The following is a 17,028-nucleotide window of genomic DNA, read 5'->3' on the forward strand; positions in this document are numbered from 1 at the left end:
ATTTCAGATTTATTAATTATATTCAATTCATATAGTAATTTTTTTTTAAATTTATGAGTTTTACATCCATGAATTTAAAATAAATTATAAACAGATTTTGCTAAAACTATAGATTTTAGAAACTTTGAATCCGAATGTGCCTAAAATAATACTACATCCACACTGTATTTTTTTTATTAGAAAAGTTCACACTGTATTTATTACTTGTTCATTTATTTGGTAAATTGAAAATAAAAGAGAAAATCGTATTGGGTACTTTGTTATAAAATGAATTAAATATTAACTGCCACATAACTGAAGGAATCTTCAGTTAAAAATAATTAAAATATAAAAAAAACAGTAGAAAAAATTAGGAAAAATATATATATTTTTTAAATAATATAATTTTATATCTTAGTAGGAAAAAAATAGAGAAACTACATCATCCTTTTAATATTTTTATTTTTTATAACAAAATATTTTTTTATTATTATAATATATATTATTTATTATTTTTTTATTTCAGATATTGTATTTACTCACAATCACCATTTGTCTTTTTTTACTTTTTCTTTTTTCTCTTTCTTTTCATCTCTCTCTTTTTTTCTGTTTTTTTTCTTCTCCATTTTTTTTCTCTTCTTTTTCGTTATTTCACCGCTCTCGCTCCGCCCTCATTCCGGCGTCGCTCCACCGTTGCTCCGGCGTTTTTCATATTTAATTTTATCTATTTTTTTTAACTCGTGGTGATTTTTATGATTTATTTTAACTTTCAGACCTAAAAAATTGATCTAAATATTTTTCAATTTTTAAATATAAAAATCTGCATAAAAAGCAATTTTCAGCTGAAAAAAAAAACAAATTTCTAAAGAAAAAATAATTTTTTGCAGTAAACAGTGTCTGATTATCATGTCAGTATCACTATATAAATCATGTCGTCATCATAACGTTGCAGAAAAAAAATTCAGTAAAAAAATAATGTTTAATTATCATATTGTTATTATAACAATATCATTGTCGTTATCATATAACATTATCATATGATACCAAGATGGTAATATTTACGGAACCTATGTGATAATGTTATGATAAAATAGTGTTTGATTATCATGTCCGTGTCACTATATTATCATGTCGTTATCATAACACTGAAGTATGATAAGTAAATGATAATGAAATGTGATAAGTTTCTGATAATTGTATGATAACCTACGTAAAAAAATTACAGAAGAATTCATGATGCCAGCATGATAATGTTATAATAACTAGATGATAATAGAGTAAAATGATAATTATTTTAAATATCCAGAGTAAAAACATAAATCTGAAAAAAATATGATGTACTTTCTATAATTTATCCGTATAAAGATAAAAAGTTAATTTTTTTTTTCCAAAACAGTAGTATTAGTTATTTTTCAAAAGTATAAGGTAATTGAGTTATGAGCTATGACCAAGTCCACTACATTCTTTAACTTATAAAGTAAGTTAAAAGTTAAATCCAAGTGTGAAGTTTGAAAAAGTTCCAATTAAATTGGATATATCTGACCCAAAAATTTGTACAAGCACCAATATAGCACAAAAACAGCCGTAACCGTCCTTCGGCCATGGACTCGCAAATTATTATCCGCGTATAATAAATGCACCTAACCAACTTCTCAACTGTAAAAGCTAATTACCACTACCAAGTTTTCATTATCAACTTCTATATATATATTATATACTATATAAATACTTCCATAACCATGCTATAGCCAGCATTCAGCTACACATTACTACCTAAACACACCATTTTTTTCTTCTGAATTTAGGGTTTTGAACTCTATATTTATAGTTTGTTATTGAGATGGAGATGAAGAAATGGTTATGGGTGGTAATTTTGGTGTTGCATGGAGAACTAATTGCAGCTCAACAGGCTCCTTGTTACTTCGTATTCGGGGACTCGTTGGTCGATAATGGCAATAATAATCAACTTCAGTCTTTGGCTCGAGCTGATTACATGCCTTACGGTATCGACTTCCCCGGCGGTCCTACCGGACGCTTTTCCAACGGCAAAACCACCGTTGATGAGATTGGTAAGCTTATACTTTGAAATATGTTAGAGGGTTTTAAATAATTATCGGCTTACTACTATATGTACATCTTTACCTCGTCGACATCATCAAGACGGTAACCGTTTTATAAAAAAATTATAGTTCAGTAATCGGTTTTGTAATTTTTTATAATTAAGTAACTGTTTTTTAAAACCTATAATTTGGTAACAACAATTTTTTGTAACCCTATGTTAGATTTAAGTTTGTGAGTACAATTTCCTTCATTTCTGTATGCTAAAGGCCTATATGGATGGCCAAGGCCAATGCCCCATCCAATTCATACGGGTTAAAATCTTAAGTTGTATCAAATTTTATCTTAAGTCTTAATTTGATATCAGAGCTTTAATTTCAATCAAAATAGTACAAACAATTCAATTTATATTTTAAGGCAAAGTTTAAGTTTATGTGGAAATTATTAGCAGTAAAGTTTTAAAAAATATACTACCATGTCAGACGTAACATGTCAGATGGAGACGTATATGAGAACCAAATCGAAATTAAAGATTTGAAACCTAATTGATACAAATTACAATTTTGATACCAAATTGTAACATAACGTAAAATATCTGTACTACTCTAACCTTTAAACCACCCCTAATAAACAGCATTTTTAGTTCCTTATTTAGAAATGTGCAAATTTTAATTAAGAATGGCTTTTAATTTTTATTAAAACAGCTCTGCAGTTAGGATTGAACTTCATTCCTCCCTACGCAACCGCAAGGGGTCGACAAATACTCCGAGGAGTGAATTACGCCTCCGCGGCTGCCGGAATTAGAGAGGAGACCGGACAACAATTGGTAATTAATTACTATTTCTCAATCAATTAACTCCGAATCATTAATCTAAATTTTATTTTATTTTATAATTAGTAATTACTTAGTACATATATTTACCACATTGCAGGGAGGTCGAATAAGTTTCAGTGGTCAAGTAAAAAATTACCAAAATACAGTTTCTCAAGTTGTGAACTTACTTGGGGATGAAGACACAGCAGCTAATTACTTGAAACAATGCATATATTCAATTGGATTAGGCAGTAATGATTATCTTAATAATTATTTCATGACTCAATTCTACTCATCTAGTAGGCAGTATACACCTGTCCAGTGGGCCGATGTTCTCATCAAACAGTACACCGAGCAGCTAACGGTTAGTTTTTCCGCTCGCATTTTTAGTCGTTTTTCAATCACCGACATGCCAAAAACATAAAAACAAATAATTTTTATTTAAATTAAAAACTAATGGTAATATATACAATTTAGACCAAACTTTTTAATTTTTGTAATACTATTTTAATTTTATTTTTTCGTTACGATTCTAACTCGGACCGTTGTTCAGAATTTGTACAACTATGGTGCAAGAAAATTCGTGTTGATCGGAGTAGGGCAAATTGGGTGCAGCCCAAGTGAATTGGCTCAAAACAGTCCAGATGGAAGAACTTGTGTTCAACGAATTAACTCAGCCAATCAAATATTTAACAGCCGACTCAGATCACTCGTTGCTCAATTCAATGGCAACACACCTGATGCTAGATTTATTTATATTAATGCTTATGGCATTTTTCAAGATCTTATTACCACTCCTGCTAGATATGGTAAATTTTAAATACACATATTACATTTTACCCTTGTTTTAATTAATTTTAATAAAAACAATGTCATTTTTGGGTTAATTGCAAAAAAAGATATAAATTGGAGTGCATTTCGTAATTTTAACACAAATTTTAAATTTTGAACAAATTAAAACACGAACTATCATAAATTTTTTTGAATTCAGAATTACCCGAATGCTAATCTAAACACTGTAATATAAACTGTTCCGGCATCCACATCAACATTTTTCGGTGTTCTGTATTGTAAAAATTTGATAGTTTGTGTTTTTGATCGACAAAATTAAAAGTTTATATTAAAATTCAAAAACATACTAAAATTTATGATTTTTTTTTTGTAATTATCCATTATTTTTCTAATACTAATGTGTTAAATTGACTTTTCTTTTTCTCTCAGGTTTTACAGTTACAAATGCTGGATGCTGTGGTGTAGGAAGAAACAATGGTCAAATTACATGTCTGCCCTTCCAAACTCCATGCCCTAATAGAAGACAATATTTGTTTTGGGATGCATTTCACCCTACTGAGGCAGCAAATGTGATCATTGGAAGAAGATCTTACAGTGCTCAATCTGCTTCTGATGTTTACCCCTACGATATCCGCCGGCTCGCCCAAATCCGCCTTTGAAGATAGAGACAGTTTGGTCACCGTCGGATCGATCATCGATCATCGATATTTTAATGTTTTGCAATATATATTGTTCTTATTTTTGTTATAGTCATTGTTGTGTTAATGTAGTTTTGTGTGCTTGTAATAAAGTGCACATATTTTGAGTCTAATGTCTGCTCATATGAGATTTTGACTTGTATCATTTTGAAGATTGTTTAAAATTATTTGTAATTTGTAGTCAAAATTTAAAGAGTTTGTCATGTATTAAAAAGAAATGTATTTATAATTATTTCAATCAATCATTAAGACCCCACTTATGTCTAATTCAAGCAAATCACAGTTTCAAGTTTAGTCCTAATGGTTGATTTGTATTTTGCATGACTTTTGCATAATAAATTTAATTTTGGTTCGATTAAAAAAAAACTAGATCCTTTTAGTCAACAAAATAAATTTTAATTTCCACATAATCCAACATCAATATTAGACATTCTCTAAGTTTTTATTTAAAGTTGAAGCCATTTCAAGGCCAGTGAATGCTGCTCAAAATCCAGCTAATGTGTAACTAATGAGCAGCAATGTCTGTCTCAAGCCCAACGGCCCACAGCAAAGTCCATAAGTAAAGGTGTACAAAGACTGAATCGGACCAATAAATTTGGTTCGATTTGATTTTTTTGGTTTGTTTGGTTAGGTTCAACTTTAAATATAAAAAATTTCTTTCTAGGTTTTTACAAATAGAATTGAAAAAAAATCAACAAAATCAAGTAATTCGGTTTTAAATTTTTTAATTTGATTCAATTTGGTTAAAAAGGTAAATTTTTGATTTGGCTCAATTGATTTGAACCAAATGAACACCCCTATCTAGATGTATGCATTGGTCGGTTGGATTGTAGAAATATTAATCTTTTGTTTTTAAAAAAAAAATTCAAAATAAATCTTCAGTTTTCAGTTTAACTAAAATATAAGAATAATGTTTCTTTTTTAAAATTTTAAAGATAAAAAAATTTAACAAAAAATTTAATTTACATGAAATTACAAAATTAAATTTAGACTAAATTATAATATATCATACATTTTAATCATTCAAAATTATATAAAAAATAACGTCATTGCTAATTTAAACTCTAATTATATAGATCTAGTTCAATTTTTTTAAAATTAAAAACCAAATCACAATTAAAAAATTACAATAACAAATCAAAATGATTATTTTTAATTCGGTTTAGTTTAATATTTTTGGTCCGGTTTGATATTTTGAATACCCCTGCCCTGCTTATCCATAAGTTGTCATGGAAATTATTTTTTTACTAACCTATATGGTATGCCATGTTAAAGTATTTTTAATCAATTAGAATTTAGGTGTAGCTCAAATATGCTCGATTCATTTTCCCGGCGGTGACCTTTTCAGTTTTAGTCTAATTGTAATTGGAGCCAAATATTAAAAATAAAATGTTTTCTACACCCATCCAAAAAAATAACAAAATTTTCTAATATAGGCAATTAAACAGAAGAATTTTCCAAAATAAATAGGTATTACTATTATTTCTTAATTACACTAACTAATTTACTATTCTTAATTTCCAACTAATTTCGTGTTCTTATTCTTATCTTTTATTGCTAAAAACTTATTTTCAGTTCTGTCCATCACATTTATTATTCTATTTAAACATCTCTACAATTCTCTCCATTTTGTTTGCAATTGTTCTTACAATTTTTCTTTTGTAATTCTAGAAATGGCTCGGATAACACAAATATGTGGATCAGTTTCAGTTTTATTAATTTTGCTAAGCATGTCATTAAGCTGTATTAATGCCCAAGAAGTGCCTTGTTATTTCATTTTTGGAGATTCATTTGCTGCTAATGGAAATGATAATGGCCTTGATACTTTTAAAGCTAATTACACACCTTATGGAATTGATTTCCCCGGCGGTTCAACGGGACGGTTCACCAACGGCAAAACCATTGTCGATTTCATCGGTTAGTAAATTCCTACAAATTCATTGACCCATTATTTTAGACTTGAATATCAATTTGTTCACCAATCGATGCTGCAAACTTGTCAATTTTTATCAGTTAACCAGAATATTGATCAATTAATCCAAAATTGTGCTCAATTATCCCCGCATACCTATTTTACATTTTGACACATTTGGATTAATCGATAAAAGTTGACAAAATTTCGTTCAGGGGTCAAATTGTACATTTCGTGTAAGTTCAAGGGTCAAATTGATACTTAAATGCATTATTTTATAGCTCCATCATGACCCCATAATAATACATTAATTATAAACATTTAATTACAGGTCAAAAAATTGGATTTAAGAATTATATTCCAGCTTTCAAGAAAGTCGGGAATGGCCCAGAAATACTCAAAGGTGTAAATTATGCATCTGGTGAAGCAATCATACAATCCGGCATTGCTGGAAGTGAGGTACTGCTGATTTCTTGCATTTTGCTAATTTTATTTTAGCGTATTTTATAATTTTAATGTAAATTTTTATTGTTTCAAAACGTTATTTTTTGCTAATCAAAAGACCGAGCAATTTCTGTTGACGTGGATGCTAAATCAATTATTCGTTCATGTATTAAATTACCAAAATCAAAAATTTGTGTTAAAATTACAAAACATGTTAAAATTTATAATATATTTTATAATTAAACGTTTATTTTAACTAATTAGAAATTATATTTTGTTCAATTTTTGTTGGTGCAATGCAGGTGACTGCAATTAGTCTGCAACATCAAGTACGAAACCATCAAAAAATGGTCCGACGCATTAACAATATATTCCGCAATGAAAACAAGACCAGAAATTACCTGACAAAATGCTTATATACCGTTGGAATTGGCAGTAACGATTATCTGTTAGAATACTACACTCCACAAATTAACGGAAAGGAGCCGATCCGAAAAGTACCATCGGAGACATATGCAAAGAACCTCGTCGACGATCACTTGTCCAATCGCTTGACTGTTAGTATATTATATAAGTTTTATTACTATCATCGTCGAGTTTAATTTTAAAATTATAGTTTTTTTCATAAATTTTAAAACATTATACATTTTCTCGTAATGTTTTAGGTTTCTTTAACTATAAACCTACAGAGAAAATATTATTTATTTTTAAAGTTAAAGAAGATCAATATAAATTTATTAAGGGATAATCTGCGATCAAATTTTAGTTCGTTTTATTTTGGTTTTTGAACTTTAAAATTTTCCGCTGAAATATAATTATAAATACGTGCAAGTTTTCAAAAATAGGCAAAAACAGATCACCACGTAAAAAATATAATTATAAACCTATTGTTAGCTATATGCATTTCCGGCTGAAACCCACCCGTTAAAATAAAACTAAAATTTAGTTACCAAAATACAACGAATTAAAGTTTCGTCATCAAAGTTTTGGCACAATAAACTCTTATAATATGATTTTTTTTTTTGCCAAAGTTATAATATGATTTGAATGTATTTAATTCAGGCATTGTACAAAGCTGGAGCAAGAAAAGTGGCGTTGTTTGGTCTGGCGCCATTAGGGTGCAGCCCAGGTGCAATAAGAATGTACGGCAATAAACCAAATTGCATTTCGATGATCAACACAGATGTTCAAATTTTCAATAGCAAGTTGGCAGAAATAGTTAATAAATTTAACAAAAACTATAAGAAAGCACAGTTTACATACATCAACATTTATGACATCACATCTGCTAGTGCTTTTCCAGGTACTTATTCTCATTTTCCATCAAATTTCTTGAATTATTATTATTTTTATTATTATTTCTGTCTTGCGGAAACATGAAACGGAACCAAAATGCCGAAACAAAATAAAAAGAAAGTGACTTTTATTTATAAAAATGAATGATAAATATAGCGATTTGAAATTTCAGAAATATTTTGAAAAAACATAAAGAAATGCAATAATTAGGATTCGATAAGTTTTTGTTCAATTTTTTTAATAGTTTTTGATTCCTTCTCTAAATAAAAAGGAAGGTACAACTGTATTATGAATTTTAACTTTTTTTTTAACATGAACTTTGTCTTTAGTAATTTAAAGGCTTAATGCCTTAAAAAAAACCCGACCTTTCATCCCCTTTTCAATCCTACCTGACGTTAAAAAATTGTCAATTTTACCCCAATTTGCACTTTTTCATTTCAATTGTACCCTGAAGCATAAAATTGACCTTTATTTATTTGACAAAAGTTCAATAAATTTTCTTAAAAATGGTCAATTTAATATAAAAAGTTAATCTAATGCAAAAAGGGTCAATTTAGAGAATTTTTGCCAAATAAAAAAAGGTCAATTTTATGCTTTAGGGTACAATTGAAATGAAAAAAATGCAAAATAGGGTAAAATTGACAGATTTGCAACGTCAGGGTAGAATTGAAAAGGTGATGAAAGGTCAGGGTTTTTTAAGATATTAAGCCTAATTTAAATCACAAATCGTCATTATTTAAAATTCGGTAACACCGGTGAATTTTTTTAATAAAAAGATATTAATGTGGACATCATAATATACACTTTTTCAACATTCACATCGATATTTTTTTAATAAAAAATATTATGGATTTGAAGTATAGAAGATTAATATTTCGTGTTTTAAATTGTAAAAATTAAAAGTTCATTTTAAATTTATACCACATGCTAAAATTTATGATTTATGGTACAATTAGTAGAGGTTCAAACTACGCTTTTTAATAAGTCCATACTTGTCCTGTCTTATATATTTAATTAATCAAATGAGATTGTAGAATACTAAATCGTCCGATCATGAAAATTCTTATAGCGTCTCAAGCCTCAAATAATCAATTCATCCAACTCATTGATCCAACTCTAAATTTTTCGACTATAAAACAACAGACACTTCACTCAATTAACGTGTATCCTGTTTCAGAAACGTTTCGGACACTTATGGACACGAAATTTCATTTTTTACATAGAAATAACACCGTTTTGCCGTGTTCATGTCCAAGTGTTCTGTTTTTCCGTATCCGTGTCCGTGCTACCTAGTATAATTTTATCGTTATCTCTAACACGATCTACTTGTCAGGATTCAAGAAGAAGGACGTCCCGTGCTGTGATACAGACTACGATGGGATGTGCTTCCCAAAGGCAACAAGATGCAAAACTCCTCAAGATTACTTCTTTTGGGATGGGTATCGCCCAACTGAGGCTGCTAACAAAGTTCTGGCAAATGTGGCTTATAATGCTTCGGTTCCATCTCAAGCTCGCCCTTATAATATTAACCAACTCACTGCCTCTTTCGCAGTCGGCAAAATTAAGAACTGATTAATAAACTAGGACGTAGACTGCTCACCATAATTTTTGTGTCAATCCCTCGTAGAATTATTAACATTTTAATACTATGTAATGATATTTGATATTATTATTGAGTTGAATATCCGATTATATGAATTCACTAATATATTAATATTTTGGTCTAATCACTCAAAACAAAAACTAAAAGTACAAGAAACCTTTCAAAATATACGCTCTTTTAGTTTTTTCTTGGCCACTTGGGCTTTCAACGTTTTTAAAGTTGCAAAAAAAATCTTTCACTTTTTTTAAAAAAGCACTTGAGTCCTTTTCGTTTATTTGGATGCTTTAGACCCTCATATTTTTAGTTATCTGTATGGCTTTTTTAAATGTGGAAATTTATTTGTATCATTTAAAAATATTGAGAGCTTAATGACCATGAAATTTTTTTAAAAGAGCTCATCTGTTCTTTTTAAATACTTTGGATGGTTTTTTTTATATCATCTGCCCGTTAAAAAATAATCAGTCTTTTCTAATTTTTTTATTTATAAAAGTCAATTTCAGCCTAATTTTAATAAGTACGTTTCATTTTTAGTTATTGTAGCTTAATTTTAATAAATATTTTTCTATTAAAAAAAGAAAGAAAGGTTGGACCATATATAAAAAGATCAAAAATATTTGGTATTTCTTTTTTAAAATATTGTATTATTAATTACAGCTAATATGTACTTATTAAAATTAAACCAAATCGATACTTTTTAAAAGATTGGGATATAATTATAAAAAGCGGAAAGTTGAAATATTTTCATAAGATCCCCCATTTGCTAAAAAGTTGGACAAAGTCTAAACTATGGATCCCTTATTTTGCCTTTCTGCTAAAAAGTAGGAAGAAGACTTCTATTTTATTATGAAGGAAAATTATTCAATATAACTGTTGCGCAATGTAATTCATATATCAAACCAATTGTGTATACCAATTATGTATTAGTTATGTGAAAAAATTTAATGATTAAAAAAATAAATAATAATTTAAAAACAAATTATCGCAAATGTTCATTGACTTGTTGTAAATACGGTATAAACACTCTATTATGAAAGGGCTGATTTTTTTTTTGAAAAAAATAAAAGTGTATTAAAAACTAAGCTGAGATGTCAGCCAACATAATTTGAATAAAGTCTGGAGGCACAAAACTTCTCCAATTCATATTACAATTGGCCTCTTTCAGGGCTCTTCTAACTAGATAATAATCTACTTGATTAGCCTTCTTATATACATGTAACACTCCTAAACAACTGTGAGGAGCATCCAGGTATCTGCAATCTTGAACGAACAGACCTGCATCATTGTTTGGCACACACATACTGTTAAAGTTACCCACTGCAACCTTTGAATTAGAAATGATGGTAAAGGGAGTTAGGTCTTCTTCTAGTGCCAAAATAACACCGTCTTTAATCGCCATTGTTTCGCCTGTAAACACGGATACTGGCCAGGACAACACAAACTGCCGGGTTGCCAGATTCGATTCTCTCGAACCGCAAAAACTACTCCATAAGGTGGTGGAGACATGCTAACCTTAAGTTAGATTAGAATAAAACTTCTGGATTGCTAAACACCGCCCGGTTTTACTTACCACCGCACAGGCAAAAGACATTTCTGCCCTTTTGGCAAAATTTTGAAAAAAAAAGTTCTCTCAACTCATTCGAATACATTCGAACAAATACGTAAAAAATCGATTAAAATGACGAACAACGAGTACAATTCATCGGATAACGAGTATCGACGTTCGGAAACAACCCCCGATAAATATTTTTTTTAAAAAAAACTCGAAATAAATAATTTTTTTAAAATTTTTTAAGGAGGAACGTTTACATTTCACGTCCCATCCAGAGGAGGGGACGCCGCTTTCCGGCGTCCTCTCCTCTGGAGGGGACGCCGGACGTCCCCTTTTCAGGCGGAGGGGACGCCGGAAAAACAGAAAAAAAAAATTAAAAATTATTTTTTATCTCGAAAAAGCCGGAACATATTGTTTCCGAACGTCGATACTCGTTATCCGATGAATTGTACTCGTTGTTCGTCATTTTAATCGACTTTTTACGTATTTGTTTGAATGTATTCGAATGAGTTAAGAGAACTTTTTTTTTCAAAATTTTGCTAAAAGGGTAGAAATGTTTTTTGCCTGTGCGGTGGTAAGTAAAACTGGGCGGTGTTTAGCAACACCCATAAAACTAATCCAACTAAAGCACACCTAGAAATACTTCTAGATCTAAACTCAAATGGTTGAGAGAGCAAAAAACTAAAAACTTGAAAAAATATAAGGTAAAACAGCGGAAAACAAAGAAAATAAGGTAGATTACATATTTAGGGAGGTGATTTTAAGCCTAAGAAGGCCAAATATCACCTCCCATGGCAAAAGAAATAATACGGCTGCTAGGATTTCTCTATTTTGAGTGAGAGCTTTTTCTCGTGAAAAAATAATCTATTGAAAGGGCTGATTAATTAGTTGGATTTTAGCATTTACATACAAATATCAGTATGTTGTAGTACATTTGAGCTCTGTGGAGTATTTCTTTTAATCAAATTCTGCTTAATTTTGATACCAAATTCTGATTGAATATTTAAAATCCAATTAGTTGGTAAATAATTTTAACATAAAAAAGATAGCATAATTTATTTAAAGTTAGATTTAGTATTTAAAGAAATGGCCTTAAAATTTTATGTGATCAAGAACTCAGAACATGAAAAAGACCTAAATATTTGGGGAGCTTATAAAGAATCCAAAATTAAACATATAAATTGCATGGCTCCTGAAGTTAAACCGCAAATGAAGGGTAACCAGAAAGAAACAAAAATATCATTTTCCCTAAAAAAATTGATCACTATTTATCCTAAATTTTATTTGACATTTTGTCAAACTTTTTGAGACGATGTATGAGAAAAAATTACAGTGGGTGGTTCTATTTGTGCTGGTAATTTTATCAGATAAATTAGTTAGGGTAAATGCAAGACCAGAAGTGCCTTGTTTTTTCATTTTTGGTGATTCTTTAGCAGATAATGGCAACAATAACAATCTTAGAACCCTAGCCAAAGCTAATTACCCTCCTTACGGCGTTGATTATCCCGACGGTCCTACCGGAAGATTTACTAACGGTAGAAACACCGTTGATTTTCTAGGTAAATCCATAATACTTTATGAAATGTTTTTATTTAGACTGAGAGAAATTGAACATACGACTTGTATGAAATTTTTAATGTTTGTTTATTGATTTTTCGATTCTATTTTGTTGTTTTTGTTTCCAAGAAAATAATTGAAATTCATGTAAATGACAGCTGAACTTCTTGGTTTTAATCATCACATTCCATCGTTTGCAAGTGCTAGTGGCAAGATCACACTCCAGGGTGTGAATTATGCATCAGGATCATCAGGAATTCGGGACGAAACCGGACGACATTTGGTAACAATTAACATGCTTACAAATATTGCATTCTACTAATAAATGCATACATTTAAATACATTTTTATTGATATGTAGGCCTCATAATGGGCTGAAATTGAATTCAGACCGAGTTCAACTCTGGCTCGGCCTAATAGAATACTCAATCCCGACTCATAAAATGAAATTTAACACACTTGGCTCGAGTTTTTTTGAGCTTACATAGAACGTTTACAAATATACAGTGTTTTAATTTTTTTCAAAAATATGCCGAGACTGGGCGGGCCAGACCGGAACTCGGCCCATTGTTACGCTACAATGGAATGATGTTGAATGAGGCAATTGTGATTACAGGGTCAGAATGTGAACATGAACCAGCAAATTAGGAACCATGTGATTACAGTACAACGGTTGAATAGCATGCTAGGGCATAACGGCACGGCAATGAGGCAGTTACGCCGGTGCTTATACGGCGTCGGAACGGGCAGTAATGATTATCTTAACAATTATTTCACACCTCAACACTACCAAACAGGCGATACTTATACTCAAAATCAATATGCCTCAGCTCTCGTCAGCCAATACTCTACACAATTAACGGTTAGTCATTTCTTAGCAAAACGCATTTGGGTCCTTGCACTATTATATTTTTTGAATTGGGTCCCTCAATTAGTATATAAGTTCGATCTTACACTTTTAAATGTGTAGACATTATTGTTAATGATGTCAAGTCAAACCGAGACAAAAAATAACCGATTGACGGACTTATTTTCAAAAATGAAATAAAAAAAATATCTCAGTCAAACTAACGGCGTGTGAGTGCACGCACTTCATTTCCGTGATAGAAGGAGTCATTTTTAATAAAATTAAAAGAGCATGCAGTTGATAGATTATAACAGAAGGATCCAATTTAAGTGTAAGTATCCAAATGTATATGTTTTCTAATTTCTTTTAGTTCAATCATCAAATACTCGTTCTTAGGTCGTGCATTCGGTTAGAATAGAATCCAACCGAACATAAAAATTAGATTTTTTCAAAATAAGATCTAATTGAATTTGTAAAAATTTAAAAATTTCAGATCAAACAACACTTACGTAGTCGGTTGTATTATTTTTTTAATTTGGTTTGTTTTTTCCAACCAAACCGAACCGAACAATTCGATTTGGTTATTCGGTTTGAATTTTGTGCATCCTACATTCCTACTTTACTAATGAATGCTAATATTTGTTTAGACATTGTACAAAGTTGGAGCAAGAAAATTTGCGTTGGTCGGACTGGGAAATATCGGATGCATTCCGCGTTCGGTCGCAAAGTTCCGAACCAGCGGGTCGATTTGTGCAGATAAAATGAACAAAGCAATTAGTCTTTTCAACCAGAAGCTTATAAATCTTGTTCGAAATTTTAATCATCTTTTACCCGATGCCAAATTCATTTATGTCAATACTTCTAGTTTGGGAGAAGGTGATCCATCTCAATTAGGTAAATACTTCAACTCAAATTTTCGTTTGCATCCTGACGTTGTAAAATTGCCGGTTTCACCCAAATCCGCACCTTTCGTTTTCAATTGGACCCTATTAATTTTACTTACGTGGCAGGGTTCAAGAATTTCATGTCAGGATGTTGTGAAGCAAGAGAAGATGGACAATGCATTGAAAACAAAAGACCTTGTCCTAACAGAAAAGCTTATACATTTTGGGATTCATTTCATCCTACTGAAGCTTCTAACGCTTTAGTTGCTGCCAGAATTTACCAATCTTTTTCCCATTCTGATAATTATCCTTTTGATCTCCACACTTTAGCTTCTCTTAATCTCCGACTTAAGTCTAAAAAATCCGTTAGATCCGTTAGATCGGGTAGGAAAAATACTAATTAAAATTCCCAAGAGTATATATTTTTCAAGGGTTCTAGTTGTAGATATCAGAGTTTCGCATTAACAATAAAATTTATTCATATTTTCATACGGATCATTGGTTAAATATATGTATGATTCCATCTTTGTAAGTGAAAATAAATAGAAATTAGGCATTCATTTATATTTTTGGATTTTAGTTAAGACTTGAGAGGATTGTAAATGTAATAGCTCAGTTAATTTCTTGAAGTGTAACATGTATGCAATGTGCATATATTATATAGGCAATTTTAATTCTGTAAAATATTGTATGGGTTTTATTAATAATACTAAAGTCTAGAAATAAATTTTTGATTTCTCAAATTTTTCAAGCTAAAGATTAAATAAAATTACAACACAGAGTAATCTCAAAAAGAGATTAAAAGCCCATCCTTACCTCTAAAGCTAAGACAATCGAGACCGCCACAAAACAATCAAAATAGCCAAGTTAGAGAGTTACCGAGACATCGACATTTAGCCAAATCACAAAGTTACAGAAGCGACATTGCAGAACAACCGAGGTAGCCAAATCACAAAGTCACCGAGACAGCAACATCACAGGACAACCGAGACAGCCATACCGCGAGACACTAGAGATAAACACATTACAAGAAATCCAAGCAAAGCACATAACTCTGAATAACCAAATCAAGTCCAACCAGTGATCCGAGCAGGATCTCACCGAGGAAGGACCTAAATCCGCCAAAAGAAACGATCGGACAAAAAAATACAATAGTACACAGACCAGCCACCAACAAATTTTGCAAAAGACATGGACAAAAGAAACATAGGACAAGATCAGTAGTGTCCTACCAACCAAAGGCGATAACAAATCTTCAACTATAAAAGGCTCATAAAGAAATAAAGGTTAAGACTCCTTTTCTCTCAACTCATACTTCTCTTTTACTTCTTTTTCATTCTATCACTCATAGTAACTTGACCGTCGGAGTGGTTTGCCGAAATCACCTTCCTGCACCTTTCTAACGGTGTTTTTTGTGGTTATTCAGCAGTATACCCGCCTGACCCGGACACAGTTTATCAATATCCGATAACATAATTAATATGGTAAAATCCTAATAATTCTAAAATAATTAATTGTTTCAATTTGTTTCGTTTTATATTTAAACTTTCAAAATCGTCAATTTTGTACCATTTTCTAATTTTTAGTTTCATTTGTAACTTTTTACAAATTGGAGTTTTTCACTATAAAAAAAAGTATAAATATGTACTTTATATTTATCACTTAGTTTATATAAGCCCCTAATGTATTATAATGTACTAACTAATAGTTCCCCTCCGTATAGGTGGATTACCAATTATTGGGGACCAAAAATATTCGGAAAACAAATGAAGTGATTGAAAAAAATACTAGTAAAATGCCATCCAACTAGCTGGCTTATTTAGAGACCAACCAATTCCTTTACTTGTGAAACTTGTCTGCATTCCTATAATTGTCCTTGCCTCGTGCTTTCTGACATTAATCTTAACCATATAATATATGCATTACTTCAATTTTTCATTCTCTACTATTCATCATCCTCTAACCCCAGCCACGGTTCGTTAATCGGCGGTTCAATTTGACACTACTGGTTCACAGTTCTAACATAGATACTGGCCGATTTTTATTTATGATTTCGGTTTCAGCCAGTTTTTTTTTTTTTTTTAACAGAAATAGAATACACTATTACAAACAAACTATAGATATACTACTATTTACAAATTTAAGCGCCATCCACACCATCCACATCGTTTACGTTGAATACATCGCTATTCCGAACTCGCCAAACATGGCGGACGATGCCGCAGCCGCTTGCTTCTGACGCTTCGTACCTTCCTCCAAATATCTTCAATATTTTTATCTTCTTTTGTTCATGAGGGGATTCGAACCCACGCCTCCTTGAACTTGATATCTCACTCTTAGCCAACTGAGCTAGAGGTCATTGGCGTTTCAGCCAGTTCAAATAATAGGTAAATGAACAAACAAATGAATTAGAGAACCAGTGAAAAATTAAAATTATTGAAAATATAAAAATGCATTTGGGTCTTTAATTTAAAATTTTGGAGGGCTCAATTTGAAAATTAATGAAAATATTGAGATTATTTTTGAATCTTTTTCTTATAGATCTAACTCTATTAATTTGCCATATTTAATAGAAGGATTTATTTGTCTGGTTTT

At 30.8% G+C, this 17,028-nt stretch overlaps 2 protein-coding genes across 2 annotated transcripts; both read left to right on the forward strand.

Moving 5' to 3' along the window:
- The first annotated feature begins 1,703 nt into the window (after window positions 1-1,703).
- On the forward strand, window positions 1,704-15,037 carry LOC126682070 (uncharacterized). Its single transcript, XM_056105938.1, has 15 exons — window positions 1,704-2,048; window positions 2,742-2,863; window positions 2,970-3,215; window positions 3,405-3,660; window positions 4,073-4,300; window positions 6,127-6,258; window positions 6,585-6,712; window positions 7,000-7,254; window positions 7,760-8,000; window positions 9,327-9,466; window positions 12,455-12,704; window positions 12,861-12,985; window positions 13,319-13,564; window positions 14,197-14,443; window positions 14,560-15,037. Exons 1-15 carry the CDS (start codon window positions 1,820-1,822, stop codon window positions 14,835-14,837), a joined length of 3,123 nt encoding a protein of 1,040 aa, XP_055961913.1. The 5' UTR covers window positions 1,704-1,819; the 3' UTR covers window positions 14,838-15,037.
- Window positions 5,933-9,667, forward strand: LOC126682449 (GDSL esterase/lipase At1g29670-like). The gene is made up of 5 exons (XM_050378150.2): window positions 5,933-6,258; window positions 6,585-6,712; window positions 7,000-7,254; window positions 7,760-8,000; window positions 9,327-9,667. The coding sequence occupies exons 1-5, from the start codon at window positions 6,015-6,017 to the stop codon at window positions 9,563-9,565; spliced, it is 1,107 nt and encodes a 368-aa protein (XP_050234107.1). The 5' UTR covers window positions 5,933-6,014; the 3' UTR covers window positions 9,566-9,667.
- Window positions 15,038-17,028: the final 1,991 nt, after the last annotated feature.

This window comes from Mercurialis annua, linkage group LG5, assembly GCF_937616625.2.
Source record: "Mercurialis annua linkage group LG5, ddMerAnnu1.2, whole genome shotgun sequence".
NCBI lineage: Eukaryota > Viridiplantae > Streptophyta > Magnoliopsida > Malpighiales > Euphorbiaceae > Mercurialis > Mercurialis annua.

Coding starts and splice junctions, on each gene's coding strand:
- LOC126682449 (XM_050378150.2), top strand. CDS start 6,015: ATGGCTCGGATAACACAAATATGTGGATCAGTTTCAGTTTTATTAATT. Junction 6,259..6,584: donor AACCATTGTCGATTTCATCG/GTTAGTAAATTC, acceptor ATTTAATTACAG/GTCAAAAAATTGGATTTAAG. Junction 8,001..9,326: donor ATCTGCTAGTGCTTTTCCAG/GTACTTATTCTC, acceptor TCTACTTGTCAG/GATTCAAGAAGAAGGACGTC.
- LOC126682070 (XM_056105938.1), top strand. CDS start 1,820: ATGGAGATGAAGAAATGGTTATGGGTGGTAATTTTGGTGTTGCATGGA. Junction 2,864..2,969: donor AGGAGACCGGACAACAATTG/GTAATTAATTAC, acceptor ACCACATTGCAG/GGAGGTCGAATAAGTTTCAG. Junction 12,986..13,318: donor ACGAAACCGGACGACATTTG/GTAACAATTAAC, acceptor TTGTGATTACAG/GGTCAGAATGTGAACATGAA.